This window comes from Amblyomma mixtum, chromosome 3 (assembly GCF_055824585.1).
Source record: "Amblyomma mixtum isolate Tamu chromosome 3, ASM5582458v1, whole genome shotgun sequence".
Classification (NCBI taxonomy): Eukaryota; Metazoa; Arthropoda; class Arachnida; order Ixodida; family Ixodidae; genus Amblyomma; species Amblyomma mixtum.
The window spans coordinates 102,830,176-102,857,852 of NC_143014.1; the positions used below are offsets into that span (position 1 = coordinate 102,830,176).

A 27,677-nucleotide genomic window follows, 5' to 3' on the forward strand; every position below is an offset into this window, starting at 1 on the left:
TAGCTATTGCTGTTAGGCTGCTCATTTAAAGAGGATTTGTAGCCCACACGGTAAACAATATCCATATCAGTTTTTGAATTTTCGAAAACGCCTTTCTCGTCGCCGCAGCAGCGCAAGGCATTTCGGGGTCGCACACGGGCGAAAGCGAAATAGCGCGACTAGAAAGACCGCTAGTCGCACCTAAAAGCATGCGTCACACATGGCCGCACCTGTCACGGGCGCAGTGCAAAGAGCACGCATACATGACACCCGCACCGCTGTGCGACATGCGCTCGTAGGCGTGGCCAGCGCTCATCATGGTCACGGGGTTTCACATTCACCCGTGTGCTGCCCCGAAATGTCTTGCGCTGCAGCGGCGACGAGAAAGACGTTTTCGAAAATTTAAAAACTGATATTGATACGGTAGTATGATGGGTACCAAACTCTCAACTGTTCAAAAGTTAACTATTCACCGCTGACAATAATGCCCTGCAATTCTGGACAAAAAGATTTTTCAGCGGGGAAGAGCTTATGAAAGCAATTTTTTTCATAGAATGTAACATTTCACCATAACAATCAATATATCCTCGTCAGACCCCGCGTACATTTAATGCACATTTGTGTTTTACGGAATTCTTAAAGCACGCATCATTCCTGCAGCCTAAGTCCCATTGGAATTCAGAGAGTACTCATTGTGCTCCCGCTCTGTAAGCTTCTCAACACATTTGAAACGTAGGGGCGCTCTGAGCAGCCTCTTAAGTTGGTTGATTTGTCTAAACCAGATTTCTGCTCTCAGCGGCCTAACAGCTCCCATAAGTCTTTCGTGCTTTTCCTTGAGACATCTTGTAATTTTGATTTAAATACTCACATTGTCGTGCATGTATTTAACTAAATAGACGCCATAAAACGTTGTTGCAGGTTCATGTAGTCCCAGAAGCCCGTAGCAGAGAACATGGAGAAAGCTCATAAAGGAAGAACTGTGGAACCTACGGCTGTCAGATTATGTGTACACATTCCATGGACCGCCGAGGCTTCAGATACGTGTTTAGATTGACGCTGACTTGCCGAACTTTTGCTCGGGTCTGACGAGGATATACACAGATCTCCCCTCGGCAGGCTTGCATTTTTTGGCTATTAATGCTTTTTCTGCTTCCAAAAACGTTCCTCATTGATTTTCTACGGCAGTCTTAACTCTCTGATGCTAGATGGAAAAACATTAAAAGAAAGATTTTGCTACGTATCGGAAGAATGGACCATTGCCTTCAATATTTTCATAACAGTATCTTACAATATTCCAATATTTAAATTTTTTGTCCAAGAAAGCATAACTTGGCTATGCCGGAGTGCGCTCTTCTAACTTAAAAAATCATATTTTTAAAACCTGTTAACAGTCTTATGCGAAACAACCTGTATGCCCAACAAGTGTAATACCTTCTCAAAATGTCCCAATAACTGTCCCACTGGGACGCCTCCGCAAGAAGTGCTCTATTTTCCCGAACACATCCCATAAATATCCCCACAACCAGCGGTGTTCCAAAAATTTTTGTCTCAGGGACGGTCCCCGAATGTTATGCCATGATTTCTCGGCTCTCGTTCGTTGGAATGCGTTCATATTTCTTTTATGAGACGAGGTCACCGTATTGCTTATGTATGTAGTATTTCACTCTCCGCAAACAACTGTACCGCTAGCCTTTTGTCGTTAAGGCGGCGAAAACTTGTTGTTTAACAGTACCTTTTGCTGGGCTAGTTGGTGTGACATTGTGTTCAGGAAAGTAAAAACAGCGCTAAATTCTACACAAACAACACAGAAAGACGGACAGGACAGTTGGAGTCAGCGCCCGTCCTGTCCGTCTTTCTGTGTTGTTTGTGTAGAATTTAGCGCTGTTTTTACTTTCCTGAACAAAACTTGTTGTTTTTGCAATGTTTGCGTGATTGCAGTGGCTCTCCCGCTTGCGCTAGAAAAAGAAGCTTTGTATCAGTGGGAAGAGCAAAGTATTTTCTTTTCAAGGATGTGCGTTGCTAATACCAACGTCGAACGAAAGCTGAAGGATTGTCCAATGCAGCTCAGAAACATTTTGTCGACTTAACAAAGTGTGCACAGTCTACAAATTTATCCTTTATTATTCCGTTTTGTCATCTAGACAAGAAGCTATAGGGCATCTAATATGACTCTTTCTTTTTAATTTTTTGGTCTTTTCAGAACTTCTGTTCAAATAACTAGGCACTGGAGACAAAAACCGCTCCCAAGATCCGATCCCGAGATTAGGATCTCTTCTAAATCACGAAGAAGGAGTTCTGTTTTTCGGCGCAATAGATAAAAAAATAAAAAAACTTCGGAGAGGCAGACAAGTCGAACAAAATTACCGTTTTGTGCACGCCGTATTTTGCCTACTCCACTCGTACCGACGACTATTCGTGCTGACAACGCGCATACCAATGAAACGTAAATGCATTGCTCTTTCCATTGAGTTGGAACTTGTTTTTCTAGCTCTAGCGGGAGAGCAGCAGCGATCACGCAAACATTGCCAAAAATGTCCAGAGGCCACCGTCAAGGCGGGGCCCGCGTCCTATAAATGTGTGCAATTTGCGGGAATATAAAAAGACAGCCAATGCATGCTCTGACATGCAAGCATGCCCTCTTCAGCTCAATGCTGCAGGCTCGCTCTAAGTTTAATGCATCTGGAAAATGGAACAATGAAAACATTAAGTAGGCTTCAAATTAAGACACAATTCTAAGGTCTGTGAATAATATATAAGTAATAAGAGCAATAGCGTCTGGAAAGCAATACCGAAAGCAATGCATTTCTTGGGCGTTCTTCGAAAAAATAGGATTTTTCCTGGCTTTCGCATAGAAAAGTTCTCGCTGAAAGGGAAGGAGCCCCCCGCTTAAATCCGCCACTTTCTCAGACCGTTCAGAACAGCGCCAGGTGGCTCTTTTATTGAGCTGGTTTCTGTTTTAAACAAGATCTGTACGAGAGGCGACGGCAGGTTCCTGTTGCAGTTTAAGTAACCGAAGCTGAGATCGAAACCGGCAGTTGAGACAAACTCGAAGAGATACCAAGGAATGTGCGTGCACTGCACGAATTAGGTGCGCTCAGACGTGTGCACGTCTGCGTCATTATCGCGCACTGCTCGAGCGGTCAGGCAGTGATCAGGTGAAACGGGGGTCTTGTGTTACCTACGCAGTTTTCCGCCGCTGCGTGGCTCGCAGCTCTGCACACCATGGCTTTGGCGGCCAGCCGGTACGTCCCCGACGCGCCAGGCGGGGTCCGGACGGCGGGTTTGGCTGCGAGGAACGTGGGCAGCAGCAGCTACACTGCCACGGGCGTCCTGCACCTGGCGGAGAGCAGTCCTCCGGAGGTCGTGGGCACGAGCCGACGCCGCGCAGCCCCTCGGGGAGGCGCCATGGAGAGAACCGGGGCAGGTGACTTCGGCGTCAGCTACATCGGCAGTCCGCCGCACTCTGGGGAGACCGCTGACTGGACAGACCTGGTGGTTACGAAGCTGCGAATGCAGGCCAAGCCGAGCCTGGGATTCGAACCTCGACCCACGAGGCACCGCAGGCCACCGGCTGCTCCTGCAAGGAGAAGGCCCCTCCACGTGCCTCAGTTCGCCACAGCTGCGGGCAGCGGCTCTGTCAGCCGCTCGGCGAGAGCCAAGCCGCCGCGGTTCACGTACTTGAAGACCATCTCCTACACAACTTTCCCGTACTATGGATTCGGCTACGGGCCGTATGGCTTTGGTTACAGTTGGAAGCCCTACAGACCGTGGGGGATGATGTACGGTGCGATGGGGGGATTATGATGGGTCCAATCACCCGCTACGCTCTTCACTTCGAGCCTGGGTCCGCGCACTGCTCTGGCAGGCCCACTCGGCGCGAGACATGAGGCAATGTTGAACGAAGTGTGTGCTACGATGCCAGTGGTCACCATCACTTGCCGGATTACGCTAAAGGCGCCCCCTGTATGAATAAACTTCTCGAGGTGGACCTAATTTGTCTGATAGCTACGTAATCGGAGGCGATCAGCCTGAAAGAATCCTACCCCTTCGTTACGGAAGTAGGCTTTTTGTTCTTCTGTCTCTGTTAAAGAGAGCCAGTTCTCCCCGTTACCTGTATAGTTATGGAGGGTAGAAGAAACCAACCACTGCCTGCAATACGAACAAAATGTCAAAATGTTTTATTTCAGAGTTTTCGTTGGCATTTCTAATGTATTTCAATGAGAAAATACGTCTCTTGTACGAAACGATGCTGTCACTCTTCTAATGCTGTATCTAGAGCGACATGCATGATCACAAGTCAGCTGTCTTTGGCAAGTTGTCGCGTGGTACATTACTCATGTCGAGTATGTCAAGTTTCGACTATGCTGTCTCGTGGGTTTTACGGAAAGTGCAAAATGCAACTGCAAATTTTCTAAGTCGCGGGATTATATTTCTGCCTAAATTTCAATTCTTCGACGATGTGAGCTGAGCGTTTGACCATAAGTAATCGGTGCAAATCAGACACCTCACAGGTTTTAACAACGCGACAGCGGTTTTCCGCTCTCGTTTTTTTCTGCTGTTTCCTTTACTTTGCGGGCGTGCATTTGTACTCGAGTAGTGGTGGTGGATAACTGCTGACATAAGCCTGAATACGAATGTATGCCAACTTGCTCACTATTCGCTCGCTTGCGACGAGAAATTGCGACCTTGTTTACGAATGCACCGGGCTGCAAAGGCATTCAGAGATTATGGCGGTTTGCCCGTTCGTTTTTACTAGGACAAACAGCAGCCATGTCAGCTGTGGTATGCAGGAAAACGCCTTAGAAAGAAAGAAAAAAAAAACTACTTCCGGTTACCCGAAGGGAATATTGAGAGAAAAGAGAAAGCTGCTGAAATGGCAGTACGGGCAATCGTGTACTTGATGCAACAAGCAGCGACCACAAAATCAATCTCAAAGGATAGGGGTGTTTTACGCTTACTGTATTCATACGAGCCACGCACGCAAGAACTTCCAGCAGGCCGCGCTGACGATTTGCACGAGCGTTCTCTTCGAGGTTGTCCATGCTTAAAGGGGTACAGACACAAAATTTGAAACGTGGACAAACGATCATGATTTGCTTCATGGGGGTAATAAGCTGCCTTCCAGCAAGTTTCAGTCGCAGGCGTTCAGTGGAACATGATTTAATGTTTTTTAACGTTGTCCGAGGAGCCACTTGAAATTTCCACCCGCGTCGAGTGACGCCAGCGTGCACTTACCCCAATTGTTGTTGCACTTACCCCAATTGCAGGCGACGCTGACGTCACATCAGGAATGCGGTAGTCCAGGTTGGTTGGTCGACTGTGAGGTCAATGTGCACTTTAGCGCTGGCACCGACCGAGACTGAAACTGCCGGTACAAAACCGTTTGTAATGAGTTATTAATGCCGTGCACTGGTATTTTGAGCTTATTTTCATGATCACTAGTCCCGTAGGCCTCTTTCAAGGCAAGAAAAAGTGGCACTTAAAAACTTTGTTTGTATCCCTTTAAGGCTTCCTTTGAAGGAGCGCTGAAACATCATCCGAGGAGAGCACATCAACTCTCTCAATCACTGCATCATGTTGCCATGAAAACCTGAGCCAAGTAATACATTTCTACACGTAGCAGAGGACACGGAATCACGCGCTAAATTTGACGAGTCCTTCTTGGCGATTTTGTCATGCTCGCACCCTCCTCCGTCGCTCGCGTCTACGTATATAAGTTGAGAGGTGGCTATTGGTTATGTTTTTTCAGACGTCAGGCAGCTACCGTGGCCGCGACCAATAAGCCGCGTAGCTCCAGCGGGTCAGGAAGCTCCGCTCCCGGAGGTGGGGCCCGCGGGGGAGCACTGACCTTCCAGCGTACAAAAAGTGACGAGTGGAGAGTTTCCCTCTCCATTCGTCACGCGAACACGCTGAAATTCAAATTTTGACTGCAGATAACTCAGCTTCTATAAAGTGCATTAAAAAAAATTCTCGCTGCCCAATATTCGTGAAGCGGCGTGCTTTAACAACCCAGGCATACCGCAACTTTATTATAGCCCCTTTCAGAGCCCCTTTAAGAGGTCATCCAGTGAACATGCAGTGTTCAGTGTTCAGGAGACTTGTTAGCGCACGTCGCAAATTGAGCAACGCTTACTACGAAAGAAACTAGCTCACGTTTCGCAGAATGTGAAATGTCATGGTCAAAACAGAAGCGCGGCACTGCGCAACTTCAGAACGGCCTTGGGGTCGTTCGGATGAAATCATTTTGCGGTGGTGACTGCACAAAGAGCTGGGAGAGTGAGGAGGATCATCCCTCGGCACAGCGAAACGAGAACTCCCGTCTCGCGCGTCATTACTGCTGCAAGCACGGCATGAACAATGGGCGGGAGGAATGCCTCGGTCCGTTAGGTAACGTTGCGACGAGAAGAAGTGTCTTTCTCTGAACCCTCAAGAAGACAAGTCCTCTTGGCGAAACGTTGGCTAGCGGACTGTGTCTGCCCTTCCGTCTCTTGTTCATTTCGTGCTGTTTGACATTCTATCTTCGCAGTGGCTATACTAGAGGGAACGAATGCTCACCAGACTCACAAAAAAAAAAAAAATACAAGAAATATTATTTGCAGGCATGCAGTTTGTGAAATCGTGACTTTTACAAGCCGTCAATCACTCAAACGTTGCACTAACACCGTTAGCACCTACAAGCGGCATGACGTTGAAAGCCCGCGAGAGCTTGGTGCACGAACTTCCTTTGCGTATTGGCAGCACGAAAAATTTGGGGAACACTCAAGCGATAGCTTTTATTGGCTGCCGCCAGCAAGTCCACTTGATTGCATTTACATATTAGCCGATCATGTGCTTTACTAATGTTGCCAGAACACATGACACACCAATCTCTCCTGGCACAAGCATACAGTCGTTCGCGTACACTTACCTCTCACCTACACGCACTTCACGACTCGCTTAATCAATACTGCCTTAATTACTGCCTCTCTAATCACACACATACTCATTAGCGTACAGTCGTAAGCTACCACAATATGTGAAAGACCACACGACATACATATAAAACCCCGCTTCAACCAAGCCGTACGAACGTGCCTTCCTGGCATTGGGCAGCGTGTCTGAGCAGCAGTCCAAGGTTCAGGGGCTCGATTTCCCGCTAATTGCCCCAATTTTCAATTCAGCAGTATTCACGTACTTTATATACTTGCACGTCGTAATGATGTCTGAGACATGTTGAGACCTTCTAATCGCAATTTATATAATGTTTCAATCACTTTTCAATTCCGCCGCTCCACTTGTTATGTCAAACCTTTTCGATCAATCCGTTGTTTAGCGACCCGACGCCGCCTTTACCGGTGAACGGGAGCCTTGCTCTCGATTTAAAATTGCGCGGCGCTTTTGTAACTCAGAAACGACATCCATGAAACTCTTCTTGCATACCACCGGTTCATGACTGGCTGGCGCCCTTCTCGTTTGCTATCACGTGACTAGACTGCCATGTGATTTTCAATCGGGACAGACCATGGGTCGCTCCTGTGGTAGCCAACCACGCTGCATGCGCTTGTAAGTGAGAATTTTTGCGAACACGGGTGCGCATTTTCTACTAATCAGCGCAGAGCTGCGTAGAAAAGCTGCGTAGGGCTGCATCTGTCTTCGTGCTTGCCTGAGCACAATTTCCCAAAGATCAATTCAGCGCTCGGAGAGAAACGGGGGTTGATCATTTTCACTAGTTCTGGAGGAGCTTGAAATGACTTCCCTTTTCCTTTCATCTTTCGAACACACGCATCGATGCCGTTATGCGCTGCACTAATTGCAGGACGCACAGCTCCGTTCTGACCGGTATACCCGGCCTTGAAGGTATAAGTGGAAACGAGGAAGGCTGACCGCCCAGCAGCCACGACCTACTCCCTCGTTCCGAGAAGTTATCTCAAGTATTCCACGCGGGACATGTACCCGACGCCCGGCAATGCATTCGGCAGCAGCTACTAGAAAGTAACGGAGGCTAGAGAACATGAAACGCGCTGTTCCCGCGTTAAGCTGGCTGGTCCCACCATCCTCTTTTCCGCAATCGTGGAATCAGATAGCCTTTCAGCGCGACGCCTCGATATCGCCTCCGTCAGCAGCTTTTTTTTCTTCTCTCTCTTTTGAGAAGTCGAGTCGGGATAGATCTCTTTCTAGACCACACCTTCTACGTACACCTTTTTCGCGTGCTAGTGCGGAGAGTATCTTGATTTTCTTGAAAATGAGCCAGAAAGCGATGCTGAAATAAAATGGAGGGGACAAGGATGTGTAAGCGAAATAAACGGGAATATTTGTACTTTTTTCGCTTATTGGCCACAAGGCAAGCCACAGCTTCTGATTTTCGCGAACATAAATACCTACATCCATGTGGTGTTTTCTGCGAACTAAGCGTCGAGGTGCGTTGTACGTTAATGATGCTGCACGTGGGGTCGCACTGCACAATGAAGTCTATACTGCCCGGGCGACACTCTCATGGCCGTAGTTTCCACGAAGAAGGAGAAGGGCCAGTGTGTCGCGCCTTGTTAGGTTAAATTAAGGGACCCTACAATCGCACTGCCGCAGAATCTTCGCTTTCATCTGTGGCCGCCAACGTAAGCGCGGCAGCTGGCGCGGAGTGGCCGGTCGGTTCCAAATCGTTCGGAGTGGCAAAAGCGCAGGCTCACTGTTGAGTGCTGCCTGAGGGCGCGTTTGCCAGGAAGGCGTGTTCAAGGCCGTTGGCCTTCAAGGCAAGGTTTCACGCGGCGGGAGAAGCAAAAAAAGAGTAGGAAAGAGGTCAGCAGCTCCGCAGGCGCGTCATTGGCGCCCCGTGAGAACGCTCCTGGTGACACGCTTCGGCAGGACGCGAATTTGCGCCTTGACGAGTCGAAGCGGCACTCCTCGCCCAACCCCCACGCGCCGCTTTCGGGACCCATTGGCGCGGGCGCAGTGGAATCGCGGCTGGCACCGTCAGCCCCTTCGGACTGCTGCGGAGAAGGTTTCTCTGCAGCTAATGGTGGCGCAGACAGAATGCGAGCGAGTTCAACGCAGCTATCGCGCGTATATGTGCCGACAGCTGCTGTAATCTAGTGCCAAGGCGCACATGACGTTTGTGCTTCTGTTCAGCCGCACCCGATCACTGAACCGGTGAGGACAAACTGCAAACACGGCGTGCGCCGGTCAAAGCTAATCCCCTTGCCCTCTGCCGCTCGGTTTCCCTGTTACACCCATGCGGCGGAGCGCGACACAACAGCGGCCTGAAAAGCTGTGTCGTGGAGCTTTCTTCCTCTCAGTGAAGTGAACCTTGAAACTGCAAATGCCTTACCAACTGCAACACGCGCTGAAGCACCCAAGGTAAGGGAAATAAATGCTCGAGAAGTCTACTGTGCGTCAAAAGAGCCGCTTAATGCGGTAAATTAAAGCATTCTAAATTAATATTTTCTACCATACTTGTAGGCGCAGACACTACACAGAACAAGAAAGAACACCCGCTAGATTTCAACATTATCAACATGCCCAACCTAATGCGTTAAGAGTTGAAGTCCAGCAGGTGTCCTGTCTTGTTCTCTGTAGTGTCTACGTCTCCAAGTTCGGTAGAAAACATGAATTTAGGAAGCCATTACCAACTCGCCCAACTTAATGCGTTAGCAAGTTAAAGCATCATTTCTCATCCGCGAAAAAGAAAACACGGAAAGAAGACGCTTTGCGAAGAACGAGGCGCTAACTGTGATGCGAAACATAAAAACGTAACTAAGAGGGCAATGCCATCAGCAATATGGATTAGATAGTTGTATTAGCCGAAGAGTTCTACACAAATCTATACAGTAGCGAATGTAATCATCAAGTTACTGAGGGAGGCAGTCGAGCACAGCAATGGGACATCCCGCCAGTAACGAAGAAAGAAGTAAAGAAAGCCTTAGGAGCAATGCAAAGAGGGAATGCAGCTGGTGAGGATCAGGTAACAGCAGATTTGTTGAAGGACGGAGGAGACATTGTGCTACAAAAACTAGCCACCCTGTATACGCAATGCCTTGTGACCTCGAGAGTACCAGAAGCTTGGAAGAACGCTAACATTATCGTAATTCATAAGAAAGGAGACGTCAAGGACTTGAGAATTACAGACCTTATTGTCCGTTGCCTACAATGTATTTACTAAGGTAATCGCTAATAGAGTCAGGACAACCTTGGACTTTAGTTAACCAAATGATGAGGCAGGCTTTCGTAAAGGATACTCGACAATAGACCACATTCACACTATCAATCAGGTGATAGAGAAATGCGGAGAATATAACCAACCCCTCTATATAGCCTTCATTGATTACGAGAAAGCATTTGACTCAGTGGAAACCTCAGCTGCCACGCAGGCATTGCGGAGTCAGGGTGTGGACGAGTGTTATGTGAAAATATTCGAAGATATTTATAACGATTGCACAGCTACTATAGTTATCCATAAAGTCAGCAATAAAATTCCAATACAGAAAGGTGTCAGGCAGGGAGACACGATCTCGCCAATGCTCTTCACTGCCTGCTTACAGGAGGTATTCCGGGGACTGGAATGGGAACGGTTGGGGATAAGAGTTAATGGAGAATACATGAGTAATTTGCGATTCGCTGATGACATTGCCTTGGTAAGCCACTCAGGACAAGAACTGCAAAGCATGATCAATCAGTTAGACAGGCAGAGCAGAACGGTGGGGCTAAGAATTAACATGCAGAAAACCAAAGTAATGTTCAACAACCTAGCAAGGGAACAGCAGTTCGCAATTGGTAGCGAGGTGCTGGAAGTAGTTAGAGAATATGTCTACTTAGGGCAGGTAGTGACCGCAGATCCGGATCATGAGAGGGAAATAACTAGAAGAATAAGAATGGGGTGGAGCGCATATGGCAGGTTCTCTCAGATCATGAATGGTAGCTTACCAATATCCCTGAAGAGAAAAGTATACAACAGCTGCATCCTACCGGTACTCACCTATGGGGCAGAAACGTGGAGGCTAACAAAGAGGGTTCAGCTTAAGTTAAGAACAACGCAGAGAGCTATGGAAAGGAAAATGATAGGTGTAACGCTAAGAGATCGGAAGAGGGCGGAGTGGGTGAGGAAACAAACGCGGGTTAATGACATCTTAGTTGAAATCAAGAGGAAGAAATGGGCTTGGGCAGGGCATGTAATGCGAAGGCAAGATAACCGCTGGTCCTTAAGGGTAACGGAGTGGATTCCAAGAGAAAGCAAACGTAGCAGGGGACGGCAGAAATTTAGGTGGGTGGATGAGATTAAGAAGTTTGCGGGGATACAGTGGCGGCAACTGACAAAAGACAGGGTTAATTGGAGAGACATGAGAGAGGCCTTTGCCCTGCAGTGGGTGTAGTCAGGCTGATGATATGATATATGATATGATATATAAAGGAATGCGGGCATAGCAAGCAGTCTCTACAGGGGAGCGGATTGTGGGCAGCCTCCCACTGTCTCTGGCTGCATGTTGGCTGAGTAACGAGCGTTTTGAAACCCACGCTTTTGGTTGAGCGTATCGCACACTAGGCTTGTGCCGTGTAACACACATCCCACTTCTCGCGTCCACAAAGCTATATACATGCAGTGCAGTTTGTAAGTAAACTCGACCTCAACAGTGGCCTCGAACAATAGTAATAAAAGTGGTTTAGCTCTGGTTAAACATGGAGGATTGCGAAAGCAATGAGGAGGGAGAGGCGATGGAGAGCGCGCGGCAGCAGCGGCGGCCCCGGCACGCTAGCTATGCGCCGCTACTGCGCATGCGCAACTGGCAAGCGCGGCGGCGGCACCTCTGAGTTACCCGCGCAGTGGCGGCGCGCCAGCTGTGCGCCGTGTGACGTCACTGCTCCTTGCGCATGCGCAGTATGGCCTTTCTTCAGCTCCGCGAAATGGCTCGGCGACTCGCGTATTGTTGTTTTCGCAACAAAAAGAAAAAAACGTGGCCTCGAGGTTGAGCACCCGCCTACGGTTCGGGAGGTAATGGGTTGAAATCCCGCTGGCGACCGGGTACATATCGGTTTGTTCAAATGGGTACACGCCGTGACCTGCCCTGGGCGCATGGCTTGGGTAAGGAGCCTGCGTCGTCAAATCCTGCCATCGTGGGCTTAAAATTGAAAGGAACTCAACGTAATAAACTCGTTGCTTGCGGCGGCATTGGCTTAGCAGTATAGCAGCAGCGACTTCAATATCAGGCTCAGTCACTGTATAAAAAAAAATTCTGAGGTACTCTACGCAAGTGTAGTTTCTATGACAAGAAGCGCGGATCTTTTACATATCGTCGTCTTCATTCTTTTTATTCTAACGTGAACCTTCAAATCTTGCCGTTCAGAATAAATTAAAGAAAATTTTTAAAAATCAGCAGTTATGGCCTTTCGCATCTTTCCGAGAGACTTTCATTATTCACGAAACGGATACGCGAACGCATACACGCGATTAAATGGAAAGATGCACTATGAGCCCCCGCGGTGGCTCAGTGGCTATGGTGCTCGGCTGCTGACCCAAAAGACGCGGGTTCGATCCCGGCCGCGGCGGCTAGAATTTCTTTGGAGGAGAAATTCTAGAGGCCCGTGTGCTGTGCGATGTCAGTGCACGTTAAAGAACCCCAGGTGGTCGAAATTTCCGGAGCCCTTCACTACGGCGTCTCTCATAGCCTTAGTCGCTTTGGGACGTTAAACCCCACAAAACCAAACCAAAGATGCACTACTGCGTTTTTAACTGATGCTGCTATTTCCGTCCCTTTATCGTATTAAGCTTGAGGACAATCTGACTGAGATCTAACTGAGATCCACATCACACAGTTACTGATCTCAACAAATTCAGTTCTTGCTCCTGCTGCTGCCACCCCCGAATGCCCTTCCATTTAACATACACTTCCATCCCGCGTAAATTCTCATCCACCAGTGTCGTCTTCTATTTTGCCAGCAAAATAAAAAGAAGGACGGGTGTACCAGCGCACGCTACGGGCTATTGATATATCATCCGATAAATCTGAAAACGCCGACGGAGTCGCTGTGCTCTGTACGGAATCTATAGCAGCGCGGAAAGAGATAATTCGCCAGCGCGCATGGTTTTCAGGCGCAGCGTTTCCGTCAACATTTCGTTCATGCATTTGGAATGAAACGCGCGAATAGGCGAACGAGATTGTCTATTCAAAACGCAGCCGCTGACTGCTCGGGCCAGCGAGAACAGCCTGTTCGCTAACGCAGTTTTGTAAACGGCGTTCACACGCACGCGGGGTGCAAATGAGGGGCGGCCGAGCGAGTCAACGCGAAGCCCACGAGCGTCGTTGCCGTGGCGCTCTTGCTCGGCGCAGATATCGCCGCTGTACCGAGACACGAACACAAAAGGAGAGGAGGGGCTGCTGGAGGGGGTCCGTTAAGCGGCCTCACCCGGTTATGCGCACTTACCCAAGCGCACGCACTGCGCATGAAAATTAGGGGGGCTAGCCCCCGCCTTGCCGGTGGCCGCGGTGCGCTGCGGCATGCGCGCGCGGCTATCCAGCGGTGAACTGGGCCAGCGTCTCGCGCGGGGACAGTTTGTTGGCGTGTGAGCGAGCGCGCTCAGAGATCATGTCGCACTCTCATTCGGCCGCCCGGAGCATGAGTTCACCCGCGCGAGCCGAGCGGCAGCGCCATAGCAACGGGCCGCGCGCCTCGCCCCAGATAAAAGATGGCTCGACATTTCCCGCCGCCGACATGGTGCAGGGATTTTCCAAAGTGCGGGCTACGAGTTTCCTGTTAAACTCCTATACTTTCCGCCCTCTTCCAGGGCTGGAGATGTACCGCACCCCACTCTCCGCACCATGAGCGCGCACGCTCTCCCAGGCCTACCTGAGTCACGTGACGCACGGCAGAACCCATCCCTGCATATCCCTCATGGTTTAGGCTATGTCGTCTTTCGGCTGTAGGGGCCAGTTTTCTGTCACGATGTACAACGACACCGGCGGAGATAATCCGTCATTCGGATACCGCAGTAATAAGTCGTCGCCTGCGAGAAAAGGATCGGCAACTTGACTGGTTTGTTATCGGCATAGTGAGATAAAAGGAAATAGAAGATACGCAGTCTTTATATCCCGCTAGCTGTCGGGAGCCAAATGTGCGCCGCTGTTTTTCACATGCTTTTTTCATGGCTCCTTGGTGAATGCGATTAACTGAAAAGGAAAAGTCATAGTACCAGCAGCATTCACTGCGTGTTGCCTTGGTTCCAGTTCATTTATATGAACGCAGTCTAAAAAGCCAGGCGTAGTTAGTTTCAAAGCATGAAGGTTCAGCGCGGGCGTGCATATGTAAAAAAACATAACGGCGGAAGTAAAAAATAAACGGGCTGCTGGGCGGTTGGCAGCGAAACAAGTCGCTAGCACGAGTGGTAATTTTATCTAAATATACCAGTAACTCAGTGCTGCAAACTGAAAGACACTGTCCAAGCCTGTTCTTTTGCGTGACGTTTACCTTGACTGGCCGCGCAATTTTGACCGCCGTAATTGGAAGGCTTTTGCCCGAGCGTTCCTTCTGCGGCTTACACTGCCACCGAAGAATATGCCGTCGTTACTCTTGCTCGCTTAACTGCTTGTTTGCTTGCTCAAGCTTTACCTCCTTAGTTTTTCATCACGGTTCGATGCAACGAAGCCATTGTGAGTACAAAAAAAAATCGTGTCCATATTTTCTTGCTTCTCTGAAAACATTTCTTGCCCTTTGCGCTTTTAAGATCCCCATGGAAATAATTTTTGCATTAGTTTGTTCCCCTATCCAGTGTATTAATCAATTTGGCGTATGGTAGCCATATGAAATCAAGCAGTCAATCAATCAGTCAACCAACTGAACAATCAATAAGCCAATCAATCGACCAACCAATCAGTCAATCAATCAACTCTAGGGTGTCACCCGCCTGGCGATTAACCAGGAGAATACGCCTGTTCAAATGATTCATGAAAGTATGGCCGATAAAGGCACAAAATCTGCCCGAGATCACGTAAGGACTTAAAAAAAAAAAACTTGGCACCTACTGAGAGAATGAATGATCATCGACGCCAATGAAGTGACAAGCAGTGCGTTATTTTGGAGTTACTGGGTATATTAAAGGCTGATTTCGGGTGACTGATTCGAAATGAGAGAGAACGGCAGTACGCTTCACATGAGTGCATTGAATTCATGTTGTGGCTCTTTCAAGCGCGTGACTAAAACTCGCACTTCGTTTTGATAGCGGTACATTCATTTTAATACGCAAATTGGTATATAATTTGATGTCGTTGTCATATATTTCTATGCTTTTTTGCACTTTTAGGAAAACGGACGCTAGGAAACAACCAAACTAAAAACCTTACTGAGAAAGTGATGTTTTGTTACTTTGAAATAACGAAGAAAACTCTCAAGATATTAGAATGAAGTCTGTGGCACCTTTGGAGCGAAGGAGGTATTATTTCTTCACGGCAGTGATGTTTAATGAATTTACCATACCTTCTTCAAGTCATGTAATTGCGGTTTCGTCTTAAATAACAAATCAGCTTCTTGTTTTCTCCTGACCGTCGCACGATTGAACAAATCGGTTCCTAACGAATGCTTTATCACTACCAACCGTTCAAAAATAAGGCATGCGGTAACCTTGAATACATCTTCATTATGATGGCTACAACCCGGTTGAAGCTGGTTGCTACCTTAGCTGATTTTTGTGGAAAGAGATAAATTCTTAATTTCACCCCATAATTTCAAGACATATACCAGGGTGGCGCCACATTCTCTATGCATCGTTGCGTTCACAAAATTAGAATAACGGGCCATTCGGCACCACACGCTGAAGCGACGACACTGTTGAAGACGACAAATGCACAGACACGGTAAATGCAACTGTACTGACCTTGACGGCATCATCGTCCACAAATCGAATTATAAAGACATGTCGCCGTTAGTCCAGCGTACCCATTATGCGGCTGACAAGTGGCTCTCTGGAGTCCACAGAAAAAGAGAAAGAAAAAAAAAACGAAAAGGAAATACAATATGCAGGGGATCGAATTTCGATGGAGGCGAAATTCTAGAGGCCCGTGTACTGTTCGATGTCAGTGCACGTTAAAGAACCCCAGGTGGTCGAAATTTCCGGAGCCCTTCACTACGGCGTCCCTCATAGCCTTAGTCGCTTTGGGACAATAAACCGCACCGCATAAGCCAAACCAAACCAATATGCAGGGGATCGGTTACCATTCTCTAATTCTTAATTAGCATTTCAATGCGGTCGTGTAGGGAGGACGCCCGCAGCTCGGCTTCAGCGCGCCGGCCCGCAGCAGCAGCAGCAGCACTGACACCATCGCGGAGCTTCCAGGTTATGCGCGGCGCGTGCGTTTTACAAGGGCAGCTTTTGTTCGTCGTCGTCTTTTTACCCACGCCGCTATACGAGCCGCGTCGCGCTCGCGTCGGAGGCGCCTCGCCGCAGCGTTCGGTTCCTGTCTTCACCTTCCTGGGTTGAAAGAAGAAAATTGGGTCAGGCGACGAGCGGCGGGGCAGCAGCTTCGGGGAAAGCGAAAGTGAAGCGCGCGGCGAAGAAAAGCGGCGGCGCGTAAGCGCGGCCGGGCTTCGTGCCTTCCCCGTGCCTAGAAGAAATCTGTTCCTCGAGAAAGAAGAGCAAAGCGAGCCACGGCCGCGAAGAATGCACATTTAAAACGCGAAGACGACGGGAAGCGAGGCGGGCTACGATGATACTTTCAGAGCCCTGGGAATCTCTCACGCAACGGCGTGTCCCGAGGTCGTTCCAAGTCGCTTCAGGTTGGCGAAGACAGCTCGTGCTAACGACACTGCGCAAATGTTAGCGTCGAACCATTTGCAGCCTTTGTTCGGTTCACGCGCCGCTACAGGGGAGGACAACGCGTACGCAATGTATGCCGATCCATAACCACTAACGATTGATCGTAACGACTTACCGCGTCAGACGCGATGGTTTCAGCTTAAAATAGGTGTTTCGTGCCTGGTACTTTCGCAGGGATGAGTCGTCTTCCGGATCGTGTATGCACTCTAGAATGTAGAGGGCGGAGGGGCTGATGTTGGTGTATTAGCTTCAACTAAGAGTTTCTTCCTTTTTTTTTCTCCGCAATTTCAGCGAACCTGCAGAAATCTCCACGATTCCGTGAGTGCATTTCCAACAAAAAAGCAACACGCAAGCTCATACTTTGTACTTAAGCATGGCTAATAAAAGCAAAATCAAAGCTAACAACAGTCTAACCGCTTGCAAGAAAGCCACCCTAGAGCATTAAGGCCAAGTGCCTGAGGATATGGATAAATATTTGAGATTCAATACGAAATTGGTGTCTGGACCAGCATGCGTACTTGCCCACGTAGCCATCTACTGAGCTGGTCCGTAAGTACCGTCACTGAGTACCCCATGTAACGACAGTGAATGCAGGCTGTAGCTCGTGACTGCCTATTAAAGTAATCTTACGAACTGTGCTGGTAACAGCAATAAGAAACTATGAAAAGTGAGCCGCTATCTTCCAAACTTTGTGGTCCAAGGCCCGTCGGTTTGGCTTCTAGCATACAACACACGTTATGTCGCTTTACAGGCTTACTGCTTTCGTTTTGTAGCCTGGGCAATTGAAGCAAGTGCCAGGACGTGTTTGTTGGCCCGTCAGACTGTAATCACTACCAGAGTATTCGAGAGAGAGCGACAGAAAGATATTTATAAGATAACAAAAAAAGTTTCAAATGTACGGTCTAGGCCGCATAACGAGGGCTATCCGGGCACAGAGGCCGAGATACTCATATCTGAAGACGTATCCTGTGTGGCTTGGAGGTCGGGGTCCTGGTGAGTCGACCGCGAAGATGTTCCCGCAACGGCGGTAAGAGGGTTAAGAAGGCAGCGCACATCCGTTACATAAGGACAATGCGAGGTCACGAGGGGGACAACGGGGAGCGCCAGGAGTAAGCAAAGAGCAGGTGCACTGCGAGTGACATGCGCTAAGAAGGAGAGACATGCCCGCTTCGGGCTCGAGTAAAGAAATACAGCGAAGAATTTTTTTTTATTTTCGCGAGAATATGTCTCTCTCAGTTATCACAACAGATTGCTATTATCAGAATCGTTTTGTTTTTCGCTCAACAAGATTCGGTCGCATGCACAATTGTGCACACTGTACCCCACTGGCAACCTTAAAACTCTGGTTAGGTATCAATCTTCACAGTTAAACAAATGAGTGCCTTCAGGAATGGCATTTTGCTACGAAATTCTTGAACACAGTCCTCGCGGTTGACAAAGAAAGACTTCCCACATCTTGCAGCGAACTCAGGACGTTGAAATGCGTCCATTGTTCCTGCACAGTTGGACAAAGTTCGTGAAGACGTGTTTTGGCCATTCGTTGAGTCCGCCATATCTTTCGAAGTTTCTGGGCAATGGCGTAGAGTTGCGTGTTTTCCGAAACCATCTCGGTGGGGCGCTGCTCGGCCATCCTCCTTCGCCGGGCTGCTCACTGTTTTTGATCGCGACTGGACAGAGGGCTATGTCTGACCGAAATGCCAAGCTATTTTGCAGGTTCTTCTTAGAGTTGCCCTCTTGCCACGAAAATGACAAAGGTGGCGCAGTGTGAGATCAGGCGGATTGGCCACTACTGCCTTCTAGCTGTCGGAGCATACAAGAACATTAAAAATTCAATTTGTCCGCGTAGCCATGTCCGCGTAGCCACGTACTGGGCAATAATTTCCGGGCAATCAATTTCGACATGACATTTCTTCGACTCGCTCAACCTCTTCAACTTGCACATGTCCCCAACACCTTCAGTCGTTGATAAGCACGTTAGCAAAAATTCGTGCGTTGAGGATGTAGCGTATTTTTATGCGAAGCATATTAACGTAGGTTTCGGGCCTTCGCGCGACGCCCGGCGGTGGCCACCATTGACCTTCAAGTTACCTTCAAGTAGGTCACGTGACATGACGTCACTTGATGACGTCACACCGGCTGCAGATGGGGCCTCATATCGCGCCGTCGGTCGCCTCCCGGCGGTGGCCACCATTGACCTTGAAGTGAGATCACATGATGTGACGTCACGTGATGGCGCCACCATCGCTGCATCACGTGATATGTGACGTCACGCCAGGGATGAGGCGACGCGCGCCTGCCGTCGCGTCAGTCTCTGTGCCCGCAACCGCGCCAGCGTCTTTGCGCCGGGCGTGTATGCGGTCAAGATGCCTCCAAACGCTAAGGACATGCTTCGCATCCACTGGGCTTAAACTTGATAAGCCTCCAATTTTTTTTGTTAGAGCGCGAAGGATTTTGAAGACCTATTACGCAAACAACATGCACTTCGAATCATTACACGGTGCATAAGTCGCGTATGTTCACCGAGAATGTGGGCATTCAGGCGCGCTACGCGTGTCTGTCTATGCGCATAAATGTTTGCCCTTAATTACGCCAGTCTATATGACCTAACGCGAATTCAACTCACGGCAACAAAAAATTAACACTTATATTATTAGTGACAATAATTGCGATCACTGTTGAAAGAGGCGTCAAAAAGTTGAAATTTTTATGAGTACTCATGCGCAGCCACGTATAACGTGAAGACTTTTATCTTAATCCATTATTTGTGCTGAAGCTTCTCATTTCTTAAGCGCGATTGCCCTAGTAGTCCACATTCGATACATCTACAAAAGTTCACAGAAAGGGAGGGGGGGGGGGGGGGCTGAATGCATCTATTGGAATTTTAGAAGCATCGAGAGTCGGTAGAAGTTTGCGTGCTGAAGAAATGTTGACACCGCCGCTTTCAACAGGGATGAAGGGGATGTTGATGGTGCGGAGCTCCCAAGCAAGACTTTGTCAGTGAATTCTGCTTCAAATTACACAAAAACAGTGCATATATCCGCTGTACACATAGGCGCCGTTACCAATCTTTTGATAAGAAGGAAAACACAATTCGAGCCTTTTATGTTACCTTTCAATTCCCTTCCCCCCCGCCTTTTAGTTGCGCTATGCCGGACGGCCAGCGACAGCCGTCACCGGCAAATCTGGGCTGGCGGCGCGTGCAAATAATCACAGTTGGGAGCTCGATTGGGCGCCTGACGACGCTATATATATATATGATGATGTGGAATGCACGGCGCAAGAGTGTGTTGCAGTTTAGCACAAGGCGTCTTCGAGTGCGACGGTAGCCTAGTGCTCGCGCGCAGTGGTCAGCGAAGCTGCTCTCTTCGCGCCGCCACGGGTTCGAATACCAGTCGTGGATACTTGCTTCATTTCTTTTTATTTATTACTCTCACTTGGCACAAACCCAAAACACTGCAAGCATGCCAGAGTAGACGCCTGGCCGAGTTGGTAGGTACTCATTCCAAAACAGCGCAGACAAGACAAGGACGACGGAAAGAAACGTACACCACGAGCGCTCGTGTTGTACGCTTCCTTCCGTCGTCCTTGTCTTGTTTGCGCTGTTTTAGAATGACCGCAAGCATACAAACATACCAAGATCTCGCTCGGGGTTGACCGATCGAAATAGTGCTTTCTCACTAAAATAGAGAAATAGGTAAATAATGAAGGCCGCAGCCGAATAGCTTGCTCATGTAAACAGGGCTCTTAAGAGTTCACAAACCTCAACGTTGAAATTCGGGCTTGTTAGTTCATATTTCCGAGCAATAGCGCCAACAGGACAAGGGACCAAGAACAAGTAGACACACACAGGAGACACACACAATTTCAAAAAAAAAAAAGAAATTGCTTACCTACGCTCGCAGTGAATTTGCGCATGCTTTGGGATGACACGGCAACAATGCATGTATAAATTCTTGTGCTTTTGTTTCTAATAAAGTTGTTGGAAGTTAGCGCTCTTTGTGTGTCTACTCGTTCTTGGTCCCTTTTCTTGTTTGTGCAATTGCTCCGAGCTAGTTGCGCTTGTTTGTCCGACGGAGTAAAAAAAAAAAAACTCAACCGCACAAGCAGCAGAAATCTCATGCCTGCCGCGCTGCATGCGGGTGCGCCATCTGACGATTCACTCCTGGTGTCGAGACCGTTGCAGTGCTTCGGTCTCGACACCAGGAGGGCATGACCAGGTGGCGCGCCTACGCACAGCGCGGCAGGGTTCGCAACTTGGAGAGGGGGTCAGAAAATTTGGCCCCGACTGCACATGTGGACTGGTTTAGAAAGCAATCCAAACACTCGTATAAGGAGGGCTACAGGAAAAAAACACCTGGAGACCCCACATCTGTCGTCTACAATCAGTGTTAGCAAACAAATCGCCAAAACACTTTCATGTATGTTGCTAACTGCGTGATCATGTGATATCATGTGATACTCAACTAGCTTTATTCATTAACGACATAAGCTCTAATCTCGATTTAAACATTCCGGTGGACGTTCTCTCTTTGGATTTTGAAAAGGCATTCGACAAGGTTCCCCATCAAAGACTTCTACTTACACTTTCAAGCTTACACACTGACCCCTTTGTATTAGATTGGATACGCAATTTTCTCACTAACCGGAAACAATTTGTGTACGCTAATAAACTTTCGTCATCTTGCTCCCCGGTCCTTTCCGGTGTCCCCCAAGGCACTGTGCTTGGGCCTTTGCTTTTTCTAATCTATATTAACGACCTGCCTAATAATATCACTTCTCATATCCGCCTATTTGCAGACGACTGTGTAATCTACCGCCCCATCCATAACACCTCTGACTCTCGCTTACTTCAAGACGACCTTAAACGTGTTGAAGCCTGGTGCAACACTTGGTTAATGTCCTTAAACAGTAATAAAACGTCATTGCTTTCTTTCCATCGGCGCCAAAACTATCAACCCTTCAAGTATGAAATAAGTGCATCTGAAATAGCATCTGTTCAATCGTATAAATATCTCGGCATCACATTTTCTAACACACTTAATTGGTCAACACACATAACAAACATAACAACCGAAGCCAATCGCACTCTTGGCTACCTCCGTAGGAACTTGCGACTCGCTTCTGCTTCAATTAAAACATTAACATACCTCACATTTGTCCGGCCGAAGCTGGAGTACGCATGCTCAGTCTAGGACCCTCATCAATCTAACCTTTCGAAAACCCTCGAATCAGTTCAGAATCGCGCAGCTAGATTTATTTTTTCGGACTACTCGTATCACACCAGCGTCACTGCACTTAAATCTGAGGCTAATCTTACTAATCTCGAGTCCAGAAGTTGCATCTTTAGGCTCTGCCTCTTTCATAAATTTTGTCACAGCCAACTCGATGTTTCAGCTATCTTGCCAGCTCATCGCTTATCAAGCCGTACCGACCATCCCAAAGCAGTCTACCCTCCCCCAGCACAGACTACAGCTCATCTGCGCTCATTCTTCGTGCAAACTGCTCGAGACTGGAACAGCCTGCCAATCAACTCCGTGCACCACTCCGATCCACTGCACTTCAAGGCTGCCATCCAATCTCTCATTAGTGGAACATTCAGCCCATTCCTCATGTAATACCCCATTCCTGGGGCATTTTAGGTATTGATAATAAATCTGCTTAAGAGCGGAGGTTTCCATGGCACTGTTTTCTGCCCCGGCAAAAATTAAACGGTCGTAGAGTTCGTTGCTGTGTATTGCATAACATTTTCATTAAAGTATTCGCACTAACGTACCGGTCGTCTTGACGAGAAGTAGGCAATGAAAAAAAAAATATGTCTCACGGTAGAGCCAGTAGCGTGCACGTCACGGAAATTAGAGGCCGATGGTTCAATTGCAGGTATTCCGGTGACATTTGAATGGTTTTCTTGGACTTGCTACACCTCTTTATTTGTGAGTGAAGCCCTGTACCAACTTCGAGACTGCGATTTCACCTAACTACCGGTGACAGTGAGGCTAGTGAGCTCCTGTGAGAGCTCGACCTGAAACTTGGCTAACTCTGCCTTCAAGAAATTCAGTTAAAAATCATTAAGCCTGCTATTCATTGCCTAATAGCTGCGTACAGCTGTCAATTTTTTTTTTAGTGATGTATCGGGAACGCCGACTAGAGGCTCGTTAAGCGTCCGATGCGGTCCATCATGGGACGCTGCACGACCGTGTGGACGACGTTCCTGTGATATTACTAAAAAACGGAGAGCTGCTTGTACATGATAAGAGAACAGCGCGTTGACTCAAGGTGTAAGAAGAGATGCAACGCACTGTTTGTTTTCTTCGACCTACATTATCTAGCAACAGCTGCGAGTCCAATGCTGGATCTTCGGAAGCCTTCGTAAGGTGGTGTCAACAGGAATGAGCGGTACCAGCGCGCGCACTGTCATCCCTCCATGAGGAGCGACAAGCTGCACTGCCCAGTTATACGTATCCTCCTGCAACGCGTGCAGTGGGCAAGAGTGGACGCGTCTGCCTGATGTGTGCCACAGGGTGAGGGTTTTTCTTTCCTTTCCTTTCATTAGTTGTCGGACGTCTGTCGACTAAACGGAAAAGGCCCTTGGCACACAAATGGTAACCTGACCACTACGAAAGTTACTCAGCGGCTGTTTGCCGTAGCAGCTGCGGGCGGCAGCGCATAACGCACAGACCCTTCCGCACTTTTCAAGACGCCAAGCAAGGCAAAAAAAACAAAAAACGAACAAATTTTCAACCCCAAGTTGGCAGAGGCTGAGACTTTACGAATAAAATTTTCGTTTTAGCATTCAAGTGTCTCTTCTGTACTCAAGAAAAGCAGTCGTTGTAGTGCATGGACAGAATGAGGTTGCATTCAATTAGGGTGCTGAAAATGCCGCACCGTCCGCGATGCTACGGAACAGATAGAAAAAGAAAGAAAGGTTGCTCATAAAGTGAGCTGCAGGCACCCGCATGTGTCCTTCCGCATTCGCTTTCCAGAGGCTATATTTACTCCCCGTTATCGCTGACCGTTGATAACCCTTCCGAGCGAGCGCGTTCTGGGCATCACTTGAAGCGCATCCTCCCGCATATTTCTTACGTTATTTTCCCGTACGCTGCCCCGCGTGGCGTCGGGGGGGATATTTTTAAAGAATCATATGCCACAGAGGATATACTACACCTGAGCCAAATAGCTCCGAGACCCCCACTCGGGTATCCGTCCGAGCCGGTTGTTTCCTCTCCATCGGCCAAACTCGAGACTGCTTTCTGCTTTTTCGCGCGCAAGTGCGGAGCGGGCCACGCCGCCGCGATCCCGCCAGTAGGAAGATGACGCTCCCCGGAGCGAGTACGGCGGCGCCCGGTTCCCTCGCCTCGACGCTCCCTTATCGGCGGCATCATCGCGCGGCTCGCCGAGATCGGTGGCCATCGGGCTGCGGCACAACCCCCTTTTCCCGGAGTGCATTCCAGCCGCGGCCCTTCCGCGCGCGGTCCGAGTGGCCGAAGCCCGTTATTTATACGACACGCGGGGCGGACCGTACCGCCGGGCAGGACAGTTTGCCGCCTTTCTGCTTTCGCCGACTGGCGCAGATGCCTTCCTTATGACTCGCGGCCGATTAACTGGCCCCGCGGACAGACGCTCGCGCTGCACGCGCCCAGGGCCCTAATGGACGGGCGTGGAGAAAGTGGCGCAACATCGACGGCGGACGGGCCGTTCCGCGAGGACTCGCGTTCCCTTCTACGCTGGGCGGTCGGCTGGACACGCCCGCCGGACACGTAATCGGTCGGCCGGCCGGCAGAACCGTTCTGCACCGGTTCGGACGAACGGATGGTCCGGTAGCGAGTGCGTCGCCCAAGGCTATAGGTGCGGGCAGGGTGCCTCCGGTCGTGCGCTGTGCACGGTGCATCTGATAGGGCGCCGAGTCACACGAGGCGAAGGTGCACGAATGTGTCGTCCACGTGTAGAGGGTCCAGAAATGCGGAACAGTATGCGAATCTGGCCAGCAAAATATAAAAATTATTTTCGCTGCGTGGTATTCTATTCTTATCATCCTCAGCTCCTACGGGCTGATTCCGGCGATAACGAGGGCGTGGCGGCGCCTCTGCCAATGCCGACGGGGGAAAGGGATACAGTCGAGCCCGGATATATTGAACCTGCATATTTCGAATTATTCGGTATACCGAACACTCGGATTATCCCCTCGAAAATTCTGTTTAAAAGTACAGGAAAGTCGCCCACTATATCGAGGCTCGAATATCACTGCTCATTAGATGTACCGAACGGCGCGCTTTACCCCTCCCAGTGGTGAATCTCCTAACGGAGCTCTTCGAACACTTTTCGCGCGCGGCGACGAGTCGACTGCGCGACCTTGGGCTCCTGCTGGCAGCGCAAGCGCGGTGAAAACGCATGACGAGGTGACCGTGGGGGGCGCTTGATGGTGGCCTTGAATTTTTAGTGCAAAAGCACTTCTACGGTCACCAACACCGACCAAGAATCTTGTCACCGTACGTACGTTCACCGTACGATCTTGTGCCGTTGCCTAACAACTCGAGTTTCTACCCGAGCTTTCCCGAGTTGCTCGGTTAAGCTCGTGTAGTAACTCTGGTAAGCTCCGGTAAGTTCGAAGGAGCGTCGCGCCAGCTGCGCGAGAAGTTGCTCGGAAGAGCAACATGGGTCGCACAATCCCTACCGGTGGCTGTGATATAAACAGCCAGCTCCCAGTGCAGTGGCGCATCGCTTAACCGTTGCGCCACTGCGCTGGTAGTGGTTTGAGGACTCGCCGCCACCTATAAAAGTTAAGTAGGGAATGACCAATTTCGCATACATGGATATTAACCCACTAAAGATATCGCATCATTCCCTTAAGGCGGAGCTTAAGTGTCCCCTCCAATTGAATATTGAACACCTGCTTTCGCACGTCTACGTAGGGGTTTAACTGCGTTAAACCCCTACGTTATTTTTGGGCTCATTTTCCACAATCGCTCTCATGCGGTGCAGCCAACCAAGCTAACTAAAGCGGAAACCAACTGAACTTTACCTTTAACGAACGATCATTCTATTTATAGTGTACTGGCAACGAGATTAAACATATTATAACAGGCTGTGAATAGTCCAAAGCGTCGGCCGCTGTGGCTTTGATACAAAGCAGCCTAGGCCTAGCAACGCCTATAGCGAGCGGTGGCTTTACGTCACTATAAAACAGGCGTCACCTGCGTGGGTGCAGTGTATTCTTGCTTCTTGGTTAGCGATAAGCTTGTCTACAGTGTTTATATATAGATATACGGAACTATATGGCGACGCCGTTCGACTTTGATATATCCGTGTTCGACTGCGTAACTAAAACAGAACCGTTGAATTAACCCGGCCCTGCTCAGTCCTCGAAACCTCGAAAGTGATGAGCAGATTTTAACGTGGCTTCTTATAGTACAAGCATGTTTGGATGGCTAGCTGGTGCGCCATTATTTTGTTACTGCGCTGAAAATACGTTGCTACGGGCAAGAAGAAAAATCAGTGAAGAAGAGAAAGACAAAGAAGAAAAATCGAAAAAGAAGTTGGAGATTAGAGAAGATATCGCGTGAAGATTTCGCAAACTTGCCTTCAAGATAATTATTCTTTTCACGTGACCATGTGTTTTCTACTTAGCCACGTCTGTCTTTCCAAAATAAATCACTTGTTTGTCAGCGCCCGTCTTGCGTGCGTGTTTCCTTATTCTCTTATTCTTATTGCCGCGTAACAGAGTATGTTTGCAGCGCAGTAAAAAAATAATTCCTTTAGAAAGCCTTTCGTCCGTGCCTTCGCGGGGTTTTTGGCGCCATATTGATCCGTCTCTTCTGAACCAAAACAGAGGACAGACGTATAAGCTGCTGCCACGGTGATACTTTCATGGCCTCCAGTACTCCAGTGTATTATAGCCAGATGAGTGGTCATTACGGTTCGGAATAAATACACTTAGGAAATCAGCAACAGGGACTAAGTTTACGCAGGCAAATGCCCGGCACTGCATGCACCGTTCGCAGCAGCCGATTTAGTAATCACTGGTGGCGGGAAAGTCGAAAGCGGAAGATGCGCACTGGGCCTCTCCTGTGCGGAAGAAAGCAGTTGGAATAGTATACACCAGAAATGAAGTTATACTGCTGCGGCGCTAGCATTTAAGAAATGGGCGTTAACAGAACTATTCGTTACGCGCTCAACCCAAGTGAATTTCAAACCCGCAGGTGCGTGTTCGTGGTTCTGTTTTCGCACATGTGACAGGTATAAGCCACGACGACGGCTGATCCGTAGCCCTTTCTCCAGGCGTGCTGCTGTCGCACCACATCAGAGTGTCGTTTCCAGGCCGGTCTGACGGGACGCTGTGGCTCGCAGGAGCGGCACACACACCGCGCAGGGCGACAGGCAGCAGTCGTTCCGGGCGACGCGAGGGGAGGGCCCCCGATGGCGGATCGCATCAAAAACGCCTTCGCACGAAGGGGCGTGCGCCAGATGATCCTGCGCGCGAGATCGAACGGACGCAATCTGCATTCTCATAAATAGGCCATCCCCAGAAGCCGCAGCTGGCCCTTTGAACGCAGCATAACTTCCTCGTCCAGGGAGCTCCCGATGCGGCGGCGGCACCAGTGGAACAGGGTTGGCATGCGTGCGGACGGCGGCGGTCCGAGGCCCGCACGCGTCTGGGGGCAGGTTGTCGCGACGCGAGGCGGCACATTAGTGTCATCTCCGGGTCATGCAAATATACGTGGCGCGTGTGGACACCGATGTAGGATATCGCCGCCGGTGGGCTCCGTCCTAGCGATACTGTTCGGAGCCGTGTCTTACACGCGGGACAGTGCTCCCTCTCCTACAGCCGCTGCCTTCCTCTTGGGCTCGCGCCGCAGTGCGATTTGCACGGGCAAAACTCATACGATGCGCCACGCACGCGCCAGAGCGACACCCGCGAATCCGCGTCGGTGCGGCG

The 27,677-nt window shown here is 49.3% G+C and overlaps 1 protein-coding gene across 2 annotated transcripts in view; it reads left to right on the forward strand.

Moving 5' to 3' along the window:
• LOC149351194 (uncharacterized) overlaps positions 1-27,677 on the forward strand; it is a 97,233-nt gene that overhangs the window by 20,770 nt on the left and 48,786 nt on the right. Inside the window, exon 2 of one of the 2 annotated variants that reach the window (XM_089576982.1) lies at positions 3,166-3,972. The exons of the other annotated variant lie outside the window; for it this stretch is intronic. Coding sequence (XP_089433108.1) covers positions 3,166-3,783 — 618 coding nt within the window. The 3' untranslated portion in view covers positions 3,784-3,972. Of the gene's footprint in view, positions 1-3,165; positions 3,973-27,677 lie in introns of those variants that run through there. 2 annotated transcript variants of the gene reach the window in all.